This window comes from Dermochelys coriacea, chromosome 3, assembly GCF_009764565.3.
Source record: "Dermochelys coriacea isolate rDerCor1 chromosome 3, rDerCor1.pri.v4, whole genome shotgun sequence".
Classification (NCBI taxonomy): domain Eukaryota; kingdom Metazoa; phylum Chordata; order Testudines; family Dermochelyidae; genus Dermochelys; species Dermochelys coriacea.
The window spans coordinates 14,577,647-14,594,838 of record NC_050070.1 but is presented as its reverse complement, the minus strand read 5'-3'; the positions used below and the strand labels follow the sequence as shown (position 1 = coordinate 14,594,838).

General features: G+C 41.8%; 1 protein-coding gene across 5 annotated transcripts in view; it reads right to left on the bottom strand.

The window, feature by feature from the left end:
• RUNX2 (RUNX family transcription factor 2) overlaps positions 1–17,192 on the bottom strand; it is a 211,331-nt gene that overhangs the window by 50,372 nt on the left and 143,767 nt on the right. For 4 of the 5 annotated variants that reach the window (XM_038397368.1, XM_043510130.1, XM_038397365.2 and 1 more), the window contains 2 exons: positions 12,846–13,019; positions 1,618–1,779 (listed from right to left, as the gene is read on the bottom strand). In XM_038397368.1, the coding sequence (XP_038253296.1) occupies positions 1,618–1,779; positions 12,846–13,019 (336 nt within the window). The remainder of the gene's footprint in view (positions 1–1,617; positions 1,780–12,845; positions 13,020–17,192) is intronic. The other variant, XM_038397366.2, reaches the window with a different exon arrangement.

The window sequence follows — 17,192 nt, the reverse complement described above, 5'->3', positions numbered from 1 at the left end:
TCTGCATATGGCCCTATGATGTACATAGTTAGATCTTTTAGCCATTATGCGTGCGCCCCACATGCTATGCACTCACGTTTGAATACACACTAACAAGCAAGGGCTTCAGGGCAAGTAACTTGTACAGATGCTGCAGTCCCAGTCTGGGCCTTTCCCTGCAGGTATTGCTGGGGGCAAAATTGCAAAAATAACTGCTTTGACCACACAGGGCTGCACAGATGATCAGGAGACTCAAACGAAAGAGAAATCAATCTAAAGCCAAACACATCATTTCCTCAAAATAAAGTTAATTTTGTTTTTAAACCAAATGAGCATCACAAGGAAAGGCCAGAAGGGCCTGTCGGGCTTTGCCAGAACTGTTGACCCATATGGAAATGCTGCATTCTCTGAAAACCCAGAGAGCACTAAGGCCAGAGAGATCTTTGCTGCTATTTGTTTGAGAAACAAAGCTTCCCCCTTCCAAGATGAAAGAAATAAAGGAATCTAAACTAATCAAATCCTACATGCCTGTTGGCTGACGTTCAGTTTGTCCATGATGCAGTTCAGTGAAGTGAGTAACGTTTACAGTGCTCTGAGCTTTGTAGAAGGGAGAAAACAAGACAGAAAGAAATTCACCTGGCTGCAAGTCAAACAGGTGTATGGGGCTAGAATCTGAGACTGTAACAGTGTCTTACAAACATGGAAAAATAGAATAAGACCAATTCTTCATGCTTTACTAATGAATTGTAAAGGTTTTATTTATATTACACATGCTTTTGGCAGATACCTCGCCAATATTTCCATACCTGTCTGTTTAGAATTTTAATGCTTCAGCTAAGACACCTTCCCCTACGGTTCCCCAGACTAACAAAATACACAAGGCCTGCCATTCCATTTTTGTATGTTATAGTGGGGCAACCGGCTTACTTTATACAGCTGAATTTACCTTTGTGACCACTTGAACTACATGGGTGTATGCGTATTGGTTTGATAATAAGTGTCAGTGCTGTATAGTGCGTGTGCCTAAAAAGATTTCCTCTCTCCTTCATCATTCCAAGGTACAATTTGTCCAGTCTTCCCAGGACTGCTCTGTACCCTAAAGTGACTCAACCAGTTTCTGATAGAGATCTTAATCACACATTAAATAAGGGAATTAGCTATCTTGAGTTACTGAATTGAAATAAGCAAGAGTGAGCCGTAGGCCTAAATATTAAAGAAACAGAGGCCCTTGACAGTAAATCAAATCTAATTTAGGAGACAGAAGTCAAAAAAATTAAAATATCAAAAATATGGAGAAATTATCAGAGTTGTTTCATAACAGATAGAGAAATGGCCCCCTGTTGAAAAAGGTGTGATTCAGTAGTTGAATCAGCCAGTTAAAGATAACCTGACTTAAAATGGACCTTCAAACACTCAAACTATATGCTCAGAATAACATGGCAGCACTTTAATTTGTGAATCAGAACCTTTAAAAGAAAGAAATTTTGACCCCTTCACAGTTCATAAACTCTGGTACCACAGACAGATCTTCACTTTTGCTGCTAAGCTGCATTTGAGGGCAGATAGCTTCTGCATAAGCAGCCTCAAACTTTCCTGTTCCTGTCTGCATAAGTATTTTAGCTGAAGCATGGTCTTTACCTGAGAGGCGTCTGGGCACATCGGTGATGGCAGGAAGGCCTGTGCCTCGTGAAGAGGACAGGGGAGTTGTGGAATGAATGGATGGTGAAGTCATCTGGCTCAAGTAGGATGGGTAAGACTGGTCATATGACCATGGAGGGGATGATTGTGCCTGTCTGGGGTCTAAAAAACAAAACAAAAAGAGAAAATTAAAAAAGAAATCAAAAGATTTAAGGACACCAGCAGCTTAATCAATGAGAGTTGCATTATATAATCTAAGCACATGGATGTCATGAAAAATGAGAATGCTTGACAAAGAGAATTCACAGCACTCTTCCCTTCTCCCTGGCTCTGAGTTTTTCACCTTGGAAAATAATATGGCAGGAAATGCACAGTGCAGAACAAAGCACTTCCTCTGAATTTCTAAAGCAGTAGCAAGCAGAATTTAAAATGATGTGGCCAGTGTTTCATAAATTCCCATACTCTCTTGTCCAGTCCTAATAAAGCATTTCACTAGCAGCTCAGAGCTGTGTTAACATCCTCAGTGTGTGTGTTTTTTTTGTTTTGGGGTTGTTTTTCTTTTTTAATGCTGCAGCTGAACTTAAAACTGGCTTTTTGGGGAGGGAAGGAGAACTAAAAGTTGATGGCCACATCTGTCAAGTTGTTATCCAGTTTTTAACATTAAGCAGAAGCAATTTCAGCACCGAGAAAGTGATCCAAGAAGGAAAACGTCATTAATCCTATTAGCATCTGTCCAAAAAATATCACGTTTGGATTCTAGCCCGATTACCTGTAATCACCATCAATATAATCTGAAACTGAATGGTTTGGGGGTAACCACGGAAAGTTAATTATGACTTTTCTAATTTTTACAGCTTGCCTTGGAGGGAATGATTCAAGGGCATGGACTCTCTTTTCCACTGAAGTTCTGGTGGGCTGCATTGGGTGAGAGAAGAGGGTGCGCAGTTTTATTTTCCTACTACTAGGTTTTGTAAACAATTTTGCTTTTAGTCAATAACCGGTGATTCACTGCTGACAGGAGGAATTACTCATCAACATTTATTTTTTTCTTTTACATTGGTGAAAACCCAACAGCATTTCCTAGCTAAGAGAGTTTGTTGAGAAAGTTAGGTGGTATGCAAGAGAACTGTATGCCTCTGGATTGCTTTATACCTACTGCAACGCATCCATATTCTCTGTACTACTTCCAAAGTAGCAAATCAATCCCAGTTTACCTCAAGAAGTTGCTACATTTGAGCAGTGTCTCAAGGCTCCACTTTATTGACAGAAACACAAAATCTGAATGGCATAAGCAATCCCCTCCTCTTTTTTTTTTCTTCAGGAAATTCATCTTTAAAAAAACAAAACAAAACCCTCTTTCTGCTCTTCCACATGGCAAAACCTTGTAGTGTCAGCTATTTCTTGTTTATTTTTTCTGTTCAGACATGATTTGTTTGAAGAGATGTCTGGAAAGCAGATACTTCCTTGAAGCAAAATAACTATACAGATACAACCAAGAAAAAAAACCCTTCTAATTTAATTTTAAAAGGATTTTCCTTCAGTTTGCCGTTTATATTAGAGTTGAATAATATAAATGGTTAACATAAATGCTCTCAGAAATCTGAAGGACACTTGATCGTTAAATGTAATGAACTTCTTTGTTCTCATAATTTCAAGGCTAGAGCCCTATAGATTGGCACAACTTCAAATATGACTGGCTGTTGTTATATCAGATATTGACACTTCTTTCTGCCTCATTATCAGTACTGTAATCCACTATTCAATAAATATTAAGCAAACTTAAACTGGGGGGGGGCGGGGGGAAGCTTATGCACAGTGTCAAAACAATATCAAAATTAATGATGGGTCAGGACCAGAACCTCAAATCCAAACTCCTTCAAATTCCAGGAGGTTTTCAACCCCAGTCTTTGAATCCAAATGATGGTCCCTTATAGTTTTGATTCACATCTCATACTGGAAGGGGCTTAATTTCCATTTCAAATGGGGAAGAAATATCCTAAGATTGGATGTTCTCACAGGATTTGGGCCCAAGACAGTGAGACTCTCATGCATACAGTTGCTCTCATGGGATTTCTGCCACTCAGAATGATAGAAGTCGCATGGGAGCAGAAGTCCTTGTCACATTTTTGTACCATCACACCTTGAACTCATATCCGAGTCCTCATTTGGCCTGGGACCCTGAAATCTAGCCTAACCCTAGATCTAAATATAGCCTCATTGGCTCATCCCATCTTAAAATAAGAATAAAGGCTTTAGTGTCATGTAAACAGATTCTTATTTTTGATACTTGATTTCTGCAATTCACCATTGTAACAGTATGAGTTTTAAAAGCAAAAATTATTTTAGAATATGAGAGGAGGGACTCTCTTTTGGTTAATGCACTGGAATGGGACTCAGGAGATCTGGGTTCAGTCCTGGCTTTGCTAGACATAGGTGCTAGAACTAGCGGTGCTGCTGCATCCCCTGGCATGAAGTGGTTTCCATCATATACAGGGTTTACAATTTGGTTCACTGGCTCTCAGCACCCCCACTATACAAATGTTTTCAGCACCCCTGGCCACAAACTCCCAATGTGACCGTGGGCACAAGTCACTTAACCTTTCTGTGCACTTCCCAAGGATACTCTCTTTCTCCTACTCTTTATCTTGTCTGCTTAGCTGGTAAGCTCTTTGGAGCACAGACTGTTTCTTACTATGTAGCTAGCACGATGGGGCCCTGACCTTGGTAAGGGCCTCTCAGTCCAGATAGCTCAGTGTAGAGCCAACCCGTGCTTGCCGATAGTGGGGGGGATACAGTGAGGGGAGTGGCTTCAGCAGATATTACTGAGCATGCTCAGTACAAAGCCAGGCAGCAAACTGGGGGGGGGTAATATGACCCTGCATGCCCCCGCCCCATGTTGCCTCTGACTCAGTGGACACATATTTCAACGTGACCACTTCTCAAATGAGAGTGAAAGTAAGTTCAGTTTGAGCTCTGCAGAGAAATGAGGGCTCAGTTCATCACTGATTAGAAAAGGAAGCAATTGAAAAGAAAAAACTGAAACCAAACCAAATCTAGGCGACAGTTGATAGAAAAGTTACTACTGCAGTTGAGAGTAACTGCTTGGGAGGAAATCAGGGCTGCGCCAGAATGGATAGTCATGAGACTTCCTCGCCGCCGTAAGTCAGAGCTGAAGTCACCATTGGGGCAGGGTGGGGAATCTTGCCCTGTGGCTGGCTGGCTTTGTTCACTGAGCTTGGCCTGTTAACAAACAGGAAACTGAAGTTTCTAGCTTCTGTGAGCAGAAGCGTTCAAAGCAATGCCACCTCATTAAGAACAGCAGGTGTTTGTGTGTGCATTTGCAGAGGGCTGGGGGCAAGGGGGGGAGCTGCACTCGTGCTGCTTGTCAAAGATTACTTGCAAAGCCGAATGGTAAATTGCACTCATCTCCCCAAGCTGGGCTGAATGCACTCATTAACCAGGCTAAATGGGAAATTCAGTGCACAAACTTCAAAAACAATTGTTGTCCTGCAGACCGCTGGCCAGCTGGGGACCCACAATGCAACATTCTGTGGCACTAGGAGCTAGTCTACACTAGAAGCATTACAGCTGTGCCGATGCAGCATGTCAGGTGAAGACTCTCTATGCTGACGGGAGAGAGCTCTTCCGTTGGCTTAATAAAACCACCTCTGTGAAACCAGAGGGAGACGCTCTCCTGCTGACATGGTGCTTTCCAAACCAGAGGTTAGGTTGGTGGAAGTTATGTTGCTCTGACGGTGGCTTATTCACACCCCTGAGTGACATAAGTTATACCGATGTAACCTGTAGTGTAGACAAGCCCTAACACAGTTCCCACCAAATGCCACTGGAGCAGGAACTTAGGCCACAAGAGATCAAGCAATCCTGTTTGTTTGGGGTTTTTTCCACATACGCCACAGTCTTTACTGAAAACAGAGCCATATATGGAGGGGAAACCCAGCCCCTCCAAGCCTCACGGCGCGTATTCATACCCCAGAGTTTGCTCCCAGATCAATGTTTTCTGGGACATGTGGCAAAGCTGGGCACAAAGACTTAAGAGGGAATCACAAGGAACTTTTTGAGAGTTCCTTTTTCTTTGCTTGTGTGCTGAGTGATCACTTAGCCTGGATACACGGGGTATTTAGTATGCACTGGTAAAATACATACAATGGCCTGTGAGCATATTAGTGGGAAGCTTTTTCTGCCTTCTGTACAAGAAGCAAATTCTCTTGTTAGTTCTAACCAGGGCGCTTGTGAGATTTGCCAGGTGATCAGGCAGCTTCTGGGTGTCTGGGGGCCAGAAGCTTTGGATTGTCACATGAAAGATCATTGGTGCTTACAACTGCAGCATCTTTCCAATTGTTAAAAGCCTAGAACATATGAGAAGTCCCAGAGCTGTTAACCAGAGGGAGTATGATTCTGCCTAAAGGAATATCCAGAATACAAGAAAATAAAAAAAGCATACTGAGCAGGTGGGGGGGAGGGGAGAGAAATAACCCACCCACCTGTCTTGATGGCAATATGCAAATACTGAAGAAAGGCAGAGCACAGTGAAGTGACCAAAGCCAGGCGTTCAGGGCTAACATATTTCTACACTTCAAAATTTGGAGTGATTACTAATAGCAATCCTCCTTTTGTAAACATTTTTGTTATGCCTGTGTGGGTGTGAAGAAAAGTGCTGCTTTCATAAGTCATTCACAACAGGGCATAGCATGCAAATACTCCTAAACTTCATGCACAGATTGGCTGAAACAAGTCAGCCGGGGTGAGGTCTAAACTAATACGCACACAGGTTCTTTCTGTTTGCACTTCCAGGTAAGTTTCTGTGAAGCAGAAAATATCAAATATTGCATATTATTTCATTCCTAGGCTTCGTTGCCACATTCATAGTTACGGTTGGTAGATTTACATACTATTTGACTGTGACTTCCATGGTCTACTGTATACATCTTAGTGGATTCTTGGGAAAACAAGGGTGTTTAGAAAGTAGTCAAATGTTGGATGCACTGTACAAAATTAAAAATCAGTGTCCCAATTCTCCTGTCAATTACACAGGCTTTCCCAGGTAAGTAGCCTTTTGCAATGCTTTGGCAATACGTTATGAGAGATCTAGAGTGGAGAGAAATCAATTTTCCATTCCTGAAACTGAAAGAGTATGATCACCAGATACACAGGGTGACCATTTCTCACTGTAGAGCAATGGTCCCCAAACTGTGGGGTGTCCCCCCCCCAGGAATGCAAAGGAATGTTCGAGAAGTGTGGTGGCGCCCGGGCCAGCCCCCATGAGGGGTGGGGAGCAATGTTCCCTCTAATTTTTGACAGGCCGTGTGCGCAAAAAATTGCTTCTGTGCAAATTTTTGTGCTTCTGTGCAAATTTTTGTGCACGCAGTGTTTTGCTGTGTGCGCAGGGTTTAGGATCTTTGTGCGTAAACACACGTACACAGCTTAGAGGGAACAGTGGTGAGGAGGGAGTGCCACCTATCCCCGCTCTTCCCCCCAGCTCCGCTCTGGCTCCAGCCCCAAGCAAGGCCTCAGCTTCAGCTCCTGTCTCCAACCCCAGCCCCGGCCCCTGACCTCAGCTTGGCTCCTAGCTTCCAGCCCTGGCCCCATTCCCAGCAGCAGCTCCAGCCCTGGCTGTGGCCACGGCTCCACTCCTGGCCGTGGCTCTGGCTCCAACCCCAATCTCAGCTCCTGGCCCACAGCCCCACTCCCAGCCTTGGCTGGGCGCAGACAGATTACATTACGGGTAAGGGAGAGGTGTGATATAAAAAATTTGGGGTTCACTGCTGCGGAGTCTAAAATCTAAAAGAACACGTGCGTGCATGCTTTACACAATCATTTAAATTGAGTCCCTGTCATCCATTCAACCCTGGTGCCACGTCTGTTTGATGACTATATTAATGCTACTGCTCATGCTGAAAAACAAGCAGTCTGGAGCTATCTTTTGTAAATATTTAAAGTAAGATATCCTCAATTATGGTCCTAACAAAGCAAAGACTACTCTCTGCATGAGTAAATGGGCTAATGTAGAAAACTCTCTTCTCTGAGTTTCTCATGGACTCTTAAAAACTCTGGGCCAGATCCGAATCTCCATGGTCAATCAGGAGTAATTCCATTGAAGTCAAGTCTAATGGCATTACTCCTTGACTGACACTGGTATAAGTGAGACCAGATTTTGGCTTTCAGTCTCTAAAATCACCCCATCACCACGAACTATCCCTTAAGAGTCACATTTCCTAAAGAAAAAGAACCTCAAACTGCTCTTGCTAACAGAGCAACTCGACAGAGGGTCACCATGACAAGTTGCCAGTAGCTTGCAGATGCGATGGAATAGCATAACATGCAACAGACTGGAGTCACCTCTGTCCACAATGCGGAGCTGCAGCCAAGAGCTCCCACTACTCTATGTTGATACATACATCCAAGCATGCTGGGTCCTGTAGTTTTTATGGGCCACATATCTGTATTAAAGTAAAATGCAGCCAAAACTTGTTTCTCCGGACTAAATTCTGGACAAACTTTCTTTATGGGTAAAATTCAACCCAGTATAAACAGTCCAACACTAGGTTTAAATGGCACAGAGGGCCTTGTGCTTGGGCTAATCTTCCCCATTTGATGATAAACCAAAACTGCTGCTAAGGGGCTAATGGAAGCAGTGCTCTCAACAAGTTAGTCCACAAACCTTTACATAGATTTTGTAGTAAATGGAACTCGCTTTGTTCCATCAAATGCCTGACAATCTACAACAAATTCCTATAAAGCAATGATGCTGGTTCTAGAAAAGCATCCTGCCCAGAAAAGAAGGCTCTCTTTCTTCCTCTGGGTGGAATTCATCTCTGTGCAGATGGTCAGTACAAGGCCTATCAATATTTAACATCTCAACATTGGAGGTAAGCGGGACTTCACTGGTGCAGAAGCTTTGTGCTGACCCTCTGCACAGGGATGATTTTGCTCTCTGCCCGTACTCCTGTTAGTCTGTTTGCCTTCTAAGAACATTTCAGCAAAGAGCCTTCTTGGTCTGACAGAGCAGATGAGTTCTCCCAGTGACTGCAGTATAAGTAAGGCTGGTAGGATCCAGCCCTAATTGCAATAACTCTACCTTCTACCACCCTACATGTAATAAATGTCATGAGTTAATGATAGAGATTGCACCGTCTTTCCCCAGTCTGAAAAATGAAGTTAAATGCTGCTGGGCAGGGGGAAGGGAGTGGGGGAGAAGCATGTTTCACACAACCTGCCTTTGAGTGCTGTTATTTCAGTTACTAAAGTCACAGATTGCCTATAGATCAGATGGTGCCATAGCGGTGATGGAGCATGAAACCTCACTTAACTCCCACTTTACAGTTTCTTCTTTGCAGCTGAGATTCCACTACTCACACTGACCGCATTCTTGCCATTACGCCTGTGGCTTTTCCCATCTGATAGAAGCTAATCCTCACTGGTTGTATTTTAGAAAAACAACAGTTTTTCTTGTTTCATGTTTAAGAATCGATGCAACAGTTCACTGTCTGAATGGGAGGGTAATTTGATACGTGAGCAAGTCGTTCGAGTTCCACTTTAAAAAAAAAAAAAAGGTAGCAAATATACCAGGAACCGAATGTGAGTAGACATGAGACTTGATTTATGAGCAATATGCAGGGTTCAAATTGGATCTGCACTACCTCAGCAAAGGTATCTGCTTATTGGATGATTTGTTTTTTAATGACCCTTCGATGTTGCTTTTGCAGAATAATAGTTAAAATGCCATGTTGAATAAGGACAAGTCTGTGCTAAGCTAAGCTATGCTCCACTTAAACAAACTGGTCCTTCAGCAGGTTCAAGAGCGTGGTGTATTTTTAAAAAAAACAGTATTCAGATACTATAGGAAAACAAATAGAACCCAGAAAAAGAAATGTAACAGTAAACCAGCAGATGTATTAGGGCCCGTTCTTAATTCTTTACTACTCAGATAGGAGATGGCCAGGTTCTAAATACTATTTATGTTTGATCATGCAATAATTATGCAAAACTTAAACTGGAATTAAACAAAAGAAGTTTAACTGTGCTTAACTGTGTTACATACTGGCTTTCATAATAACGAAACAATTGTGTACTGCTGTAGTTAGTAGGAACTAATGGTTTTCTTTTATCTTAATTACAGGGTAAAAAATTACCAAACTAAGGCATTTACAAAGCAACACCTAGTTAATTTTATCAAATGTAATAAAAAGCCTTTCTTTCTGTACAAAGGTTACTTCTCTTTTTATTACACAGCCAAATCCTACTCACTCAAATGACCATACCAAGAGAGCAATGGATAGAAAAGGCTAAGTTGTTATTGATTCATTTTTGTGGGTATGCATCTATTGCATAGCATCCATGTTACCTGGAGAAAATACAGCACCAAAGGAAAGCACAAACTGCTCCTTACCCAGGCTGTACTACCCTCAAATAAGCACAAATTCAGCAATCTCCCATGGTCAAGCTATTGATTGATCAAAGAGGTATGCCTCACTCAGCTCTCTGAGCTGTAAACCTTGTCTCTCTCAGGCCTACATTCCTCAGCAAAGGACTCCACTAACTGTAGTATTTGCAACCCCCAAAAGTGCACCAAGGGACTTTCAGGAAAAGTACCACCACCAACATGGTAGAGCATGGGGAGAGAAGTGTTCCCTAAGGCAGCCAGGCTCCAAAGTATATAGGGTTACATAGATTAGAATCAACATGTTGAATAGCACCCAAAAACAGATAGGGGAGACAGTGCAATTCATGGAGCACAGATGTACCAGGCTCTCACTGATGGCTCTATTAAGCAGGTGGGCTACCATAATGCTAGCAAGTGGTCTTCAATGGCTGAGTGCATTGCATTCATACAAGCAGGGGCAGACAAAGCATGGAGGACTGTGGCAAGGGCTGTGACTGTAGGGAGAGTCGGCAGCCCCTTAACTAGCTGCAAATTTTTAAAAGTAGTAGGAATAATTGCTGCTACTTGGGGAAACGACAGCCATCAGGGATTCAACAGTGCCCAACAACTGTGAATCTCTTTGGCAAGGAGAGGATGTACTCAGCGACTCCATAGAGAAGTCACCCCTTCCCAATTCAAGACGCTTTCCTCTGCCCCAGCAGCACCAACCTGAGTCTTGGGCTATGTCTACACTAGCACTTTTGGCAGTAAAACTTTTGTCAGTCAGGAGTGTCAAAAAATGTTTCCCCGACAACAGTGCTGGTGTAGACAGCACTATGTCGGCACAAGACGCTCCCCCAGCAACATAGCTACTGCTGCTCATTGGGGGGTGGTTTAATTATGCTGCTGGGAGAGCTCTCTCCCATCAGCATAGAGTCGGGTGACTAGATAGCAAGTGTGAAAAATCAGGATAGAGGGAGGGGGGGTAATAAGCATCTTTATGATAAAGCCCCAAATATCAGGACTATCCCTATAAAATGTGGACATCTGGTCACCCTAGCCTAGAGTGGCTACACGGGAGACCTTACAGCAATGCAGCTGCAGTGGTACAGCTGTGCCACTGTAAAGTCTGTAGTGTAGACATAGCCTCAGTCAGCACAGTCTTCATCGTGTTTAACTGTTGATTCTAACTGTGCTGTGAGTAGTAAAGACCAAGGCTTTGTCTGCAGCCATCTAAACATCTGAAGTTTTCACCTCCAGGATTTGTAAGTGCTGCTGCTGATTCATAACAAGGCAAAGAAGTATATTATTAATCAAACCCAGAAGCACAATTTCTACAGGAGGCTTTTATGTGAATGAGAACGGTATATGAAGTTACATTTAGCGAGGATTAAAGTTACAAGGGGCTCTCAGTCCTTCTGCTTCAGGCCATAAGCTGATCACCAGATGTGGGTCAGGAAGAATTCCACTTTCCCTCCCCCCCCTTCATTAACAGTGTTGCACAATAGGTAAACTATACAGAGGCAGAAGGAAGAGGAGGGTTTCGGTTATGCCTTTGAGGGCCTGATCCAGCCCCTATGAAGTGGGAAGCCTGTACATTGTCTTTTCTACAAGTTGAGTTGGGTCCTCATTTGCTGTCAGAGACAGGATACAAGACTAAAGAGACCATGGGTCTTTTGGTCTGGCACTTCTTAACTACAGCACTATATGCAGCAAAATCCAGATTTCAGATGCCTAACTAATAAAAGGGAAGCCTGGCAAATGAACCTGATATGAGATATCAGTGGATGGCAGGTCCCATGGTATTCATATATATTATATTCATATTTCACAAGAGTTAAAGCGAGAGCTCTAGAGCTGTGGGAAACTTGGCAGTTTCCATTCACCAAGGTTCATGAGAACAATTATTTTTCAGTTTCGATTCTCATGGGGTTTCACATTGAGTTTTGGGTTCAAACAAAAACCCACTTATTCTTTGCTGCAAATTAATTAACTGGTTTGAACTTTTAAAAAAAAAAACAAAGCCACAACATTTCATCTAAACCACTGAGTTTCAGCTGGTATCATGTCAAAACCACTTGAAACATGAAACCATAAATCTTCCCAGGTTGACTCACAATCAGGCACAGGTTGTCAGGAAAAAGTTTGTAAAAGCTACTAAGTCTTCATGTTTTTAACAAAATACTGACCCCAGTGAATTTTGGATGTGGATTTTTTAGGATTTTGTTGCAAATCTTTGGCACAATTATAGTTAAAATCTCATTTCACTTTTATAATTTGTTACACACAGTAATTTATTATTTTTCTCTCAGCACAGTGAAAGCAGAAGTCAGAACGGCTGCATACAATCCCCATTAGCAGCCTTGGGAGAATTTCAGGTACTCCAGTTTGTTGATTGTGAAAGTGCTATAAACTGGCACTAGAGAGAAGCCACAGTGTGAGAAGGTTGCATTACTATCCTGAAAACACCAGTACAATGTTGGCCACTTTTCTTGCCAGCAAAGTAAACAGCACGGCTGAGTAAATATGTTCAGGTAGAATATCTCTATGTATTGCACCACTGCACATATGTGGGTTATTTCAGAGCATCATGGTGCTTGGATTTCCCCAGATTTCTCACCTATTTGCTGGATTTTGACATTTTGGTCTTTTAAAAAAATTAATTTAAGAAAAGAAAGACATTTTCATCTTTAAATGCTACAGAATAAAATCTGCTCCCCAGCTAGCTTTGATTGGTGCATATCTCTCACTCTGTAACAGCCTCACTTCTCTACAGTCGACACAAAAATATCCACAACCAATTACTACCATTGCCTGTGCAAGTCAAACCTATGGTTCTGTCTCTTACCTGTAATCTGACTCTGTCCTTGTGGATTAAAAGGACTTGGTGCAGAGTTCAGAGAGGGCCGTGGGCTCTGAGTCGGGACCCCTACTCTCATACTGGGATGAGGAATGCGCCCTAAATCACTGAGGCGTTCAGAGAACAAACTAGGTTTAGAGTCATCAAGCTTCTGTCTGTGCCCTGGAAACAGCAAATCATAAGATAAAAGGGTTATTAACACGACTGAACAATTTACCATACAAAAAAAAATCCCCAACTTATCTGTAAAGACCTATTAACTGTTTGTGGGTTCTCTAGGCATTTTGGCTAGAGACAGAAACCAAAGCTGGTGAAAGAATGGTGGCAGGGAGTGAGGGTATATGCCATAGAGTCTTCTGTACCGACTAGACAGTGGTGCACCTGAGTATTAAAAACTGGGGGGGTGGAGATCCTCAGATAGTCTAAACTGTTATAGCTCCATTGACTGCAACGGAACTATGACAACTCAGACTAGCTGAGGATCTGTCCCACTGTGAGTTCTACAGAATGAAAGAGCAGCATGTACATTGCATGGTCTAATCTACTGTTTAGAGGTGTAATTTATTTGTGACAGTTATACCAGTAAAAGTCCTACTGTGGATGCAGTTACACCACTATAAGCATATACCAAGGGCTTCTGTTTTTCTGGTTTTATTTATTTCATTTTCTGGTGTTTATATTTTGCACTTTTTGATTTGTATGTAGATGCCCCCAAATAGTGTTTTACGGGGCTTTCTCTTTACATATACACACAGTGCTGTTTCACACAGCACTATGTTAAAGAGCACTAGGGAACTTTTAGTGTGCACCAGAAAAGGTTTACACAGACCAACTAATGAGCAACACATTAATGTGCTTTAAAAATCACATCCTTGTAGTCCACAGTATTGCTCCAAGTAGACAAGCCCTTAGATACAAGCCAGGGATCACAGACATCACCTATACAAAAAATCTGCAATGGGAAATGGAAGTCAATATGAATTGAGTAACCATTTCTGGTATTTTTCCAGTGTTTATTGGATAAACACTGATTTCATTTTTTTATTTTTTGCTTTGGGGTGTTGTACTGGTGTTTGTTGGTTAAAAACCTAAAATCAGAAGCCCTATGTATACCACATCCACTTCCCAAACCAGAGTGAGCTATACTAGTATAAGCACTTTTATACTGGTAAACTGTGTACATAAAAGCAATTTTTTACTGCTTTAATTATAGTGGGATAATTAAAGTGGCAAAAGTTTCTAATGTAGATAAGCCTCCTATCCATATATGTGTGTGAGTGAGAGATTGTTCCAGGACTGGTTCCATTTATTATGGAGATTTGCAGACAGCTAAGAAAATCTGACCTTTTTTTTGGTATTACTCTGTTACAATTAGTCTTTATGGTTCACTTATTATTCTGTAACTTTGGAGCTTATCATAAATCAGAACTAAATAGCCAGTCTCCTTTAAGAAGCCAAAAGAGTGGTGTAATAAGGAAAACATGGCAAAACTGCATCTGATGACACGAATCCTGCTGGGTCCCATACTTCCCTTCACTTAATGGGCTACCCCCATCATTGCTCCCTCTCCAGCTCCCGCTATCAGCTCAGCTGCGCGAATGCTGCATGGATTAACCAGGAATGTTCTTTAATGTTGTGCAGTTGTTAGAAGTTAAAGGGGGAAATGACATTAATGAAAAATAAGAATGCACACTCCAACATGCTGATACTATAAGTACTTTTACTTAAGATCTGTCAGTTCTATCATAGAAATTATGCATCCTCCATCATCATACTTGTATTCAAAGACTTTTTTCATTTTCCATGATGCTAATCACCAGAGTATCAGAGCACTTCACTGAATTTAATGAATGAATCTTTAGAATAGGAGATAGACAGGGTTTATTTCCCCCATTTTACAGATGGGGAAGCTGAATCACAGAGAGGTGAAATGACTTAGCTAAGGTAATAGATAGTGAACTCAGAAGCTAGAACCCAGATCCTATGACTCCCAGTCCTGTACTGTAACCATCCTTCATCTCTCGAAACAGGCATTTTTTATAGCATCCATTATCCTAGTACCTGAGTGCCTGGCATATAACACACATTATCTAACTGGAACCCTGACAACAGATGGTGGAAGCAAGCAAGCAATTTCTGTACAGGTACTAGTACAAGACTCAGAGAAATCCTATTTCTATACAGAAAATTGAGAAGTTGGAATGGGCGTGTGAAGAGAAGTGGATCTAATTTGAGATTAGAGGAGTCTCAAACAATTGTTAAGATTTTTTAAACGAATTTGCTGACTCATTTTCCTGTCATTTTAAAGCATGTTCCCCCCCCCACACAAACACGTTTCTTCCTCCTAATTAAAGGGAAACAGGTGCTACATATTAGAACAGCCCATCCAAACTTCGGCTGGCACAAGTGGGTGCCCTATATATCGGAGAAATGTTGATTAGCATAGATATAGAATGGTTTTTTGGCTTGTTCGTGGTAATGTTATAATCACAGTTTAATTAATATGATAATATCTTAACTGGCTATGTTTTGCATTGTCTTTTGAACCTATGAAAAGCACTGTGGTACAAGTTAGGTGTTGTTAAATCTAAAGAAGTAACTTTCACACGTAAAGTATTTTTCCATAGAAGTTCTCCTCAACCTCTCTCCTTTTTTTACAAGCTCTGTGTTTGTTTTTCCCTCTGCCTGTGCCATTTTCCATCCTGTTTTTTCCAGTGGATTTTTTCCCCTTTCTCCTTTGTTCGCATTTGTTCCTAAACAGAATATAATCTCTTTTCGGTGAATTCAAAATACCACAAACGGAGTTAGCCTATCCCTAATCTCTCTCACCAGGGCTGAGTTTATCTGAAAATGAATCAACCCCAAAATGGGCTTTTGCTTTGATTTTTCAGACAAAAATTCTATTGTACATTTAACTAGTGCCCTTCCTCCTCAGAGATCCCAAAGCACTTTCCTAACAGACTGATACACAAACCTGAACTATATAATGTGTTAACTATATCTGTGGTTATTTGTAAGTCATCACTGCTGACCAGGTCTGTAAAAGTATGCACGTGATGCCCTTCAACTTGCTTTTGACCATGCTTTATTCTTCAGCGCATAGCTCTGTAAAAAACAAAGGTTATATTTAACTACATACATTATTTACTCCAAACTTAATCCAACACTGAAAAGCAGCCACTTCTGAGGCAGAATGCAGCAACTGTCTATTAGTGGAAAATAACTGCACACAGCAGTTTAGGATAGGAAGTGAAGAAGAAAGAACTCTGTAGCTGGTTGATACTGGAGGAGTCTACAGTAAAAAATTTTAAAAGGCCCAAGAGGTTGGGTTCCCCAGGTCTGGAAGACCCAAAGCATCAAGGAAGCAAAAGGTACATTTACACTGCAATTAAAAACCCGCAGCTGTCCCCAGCCAGCTGACATGGGCAAAAGGGCTGTTTAATTGCATTGTAGACATTCCAGCTCAGGCTGCAGCCTGGGCTCTAGGACTCTGCAAGATGGGAAGGTCCCAGAGCTTGGGCTGCAGCCCAAGCCCAAATGTCTACACTGCACCTTAGCCAAAGTACTGTGAGCCTAACTCAGCTGGCACGGGCCCACCACAGGTATCTAATTGCAGTTAGACAGACCCTGTCAGGCTCTAGAAGCCAAATAAGAGCCATAGACATTCCTGGCCTGCCCCTCCCCTTGTCAATATTTTTATTTTAGAGCCAAGACACAAAGGAATATTGGGACAAAAGGGTTTCTGGATGCCAGATAACACCCAGCTTACATAGTGATATCCCCTAGAGAGGTTTTATTAAATTTTGTCTTCTCAAGTTTGTGTGATTGTTGTATTATAACAAAAGCCATGGCTGAGTAAGTCCCTTACCTATCTTTAATGACAAATAAAACCATTCTAACCAAACCTCCATTGTAATGACACCTGTGTGCTGCTGAGCTGTGACTCTTGCAGTGTTTTTAAATCAAAGGCCACCAGGCTGTCCTTGGAGAACAAGGCCTGAAAACAATAAATTCAGAAATACTTATAACCTACAGGAGTTAGAGTGTGATTTACAAAATTATGTAACAGCCTAACTCCCATTGACTTCAATGGGAGTTAGGCACCTGTGTGAAGTCCACCCTAAGAGCCTTACATACCTATGGACCTGCAAACCCCTAGTCACTGTGGAAAAGGTACACCATACACTGAAACTCCCTAGAAAAATACTTTCCAAACAGCACGTGAGAAGGAATAATGAAATACATGCTATACATGTATAGGCTGCTTTTCATCTCGGTAGTGATATATGCATCCATTGACAGAGAAATTCCTGATCCCCAGGGAGCACACTAAGA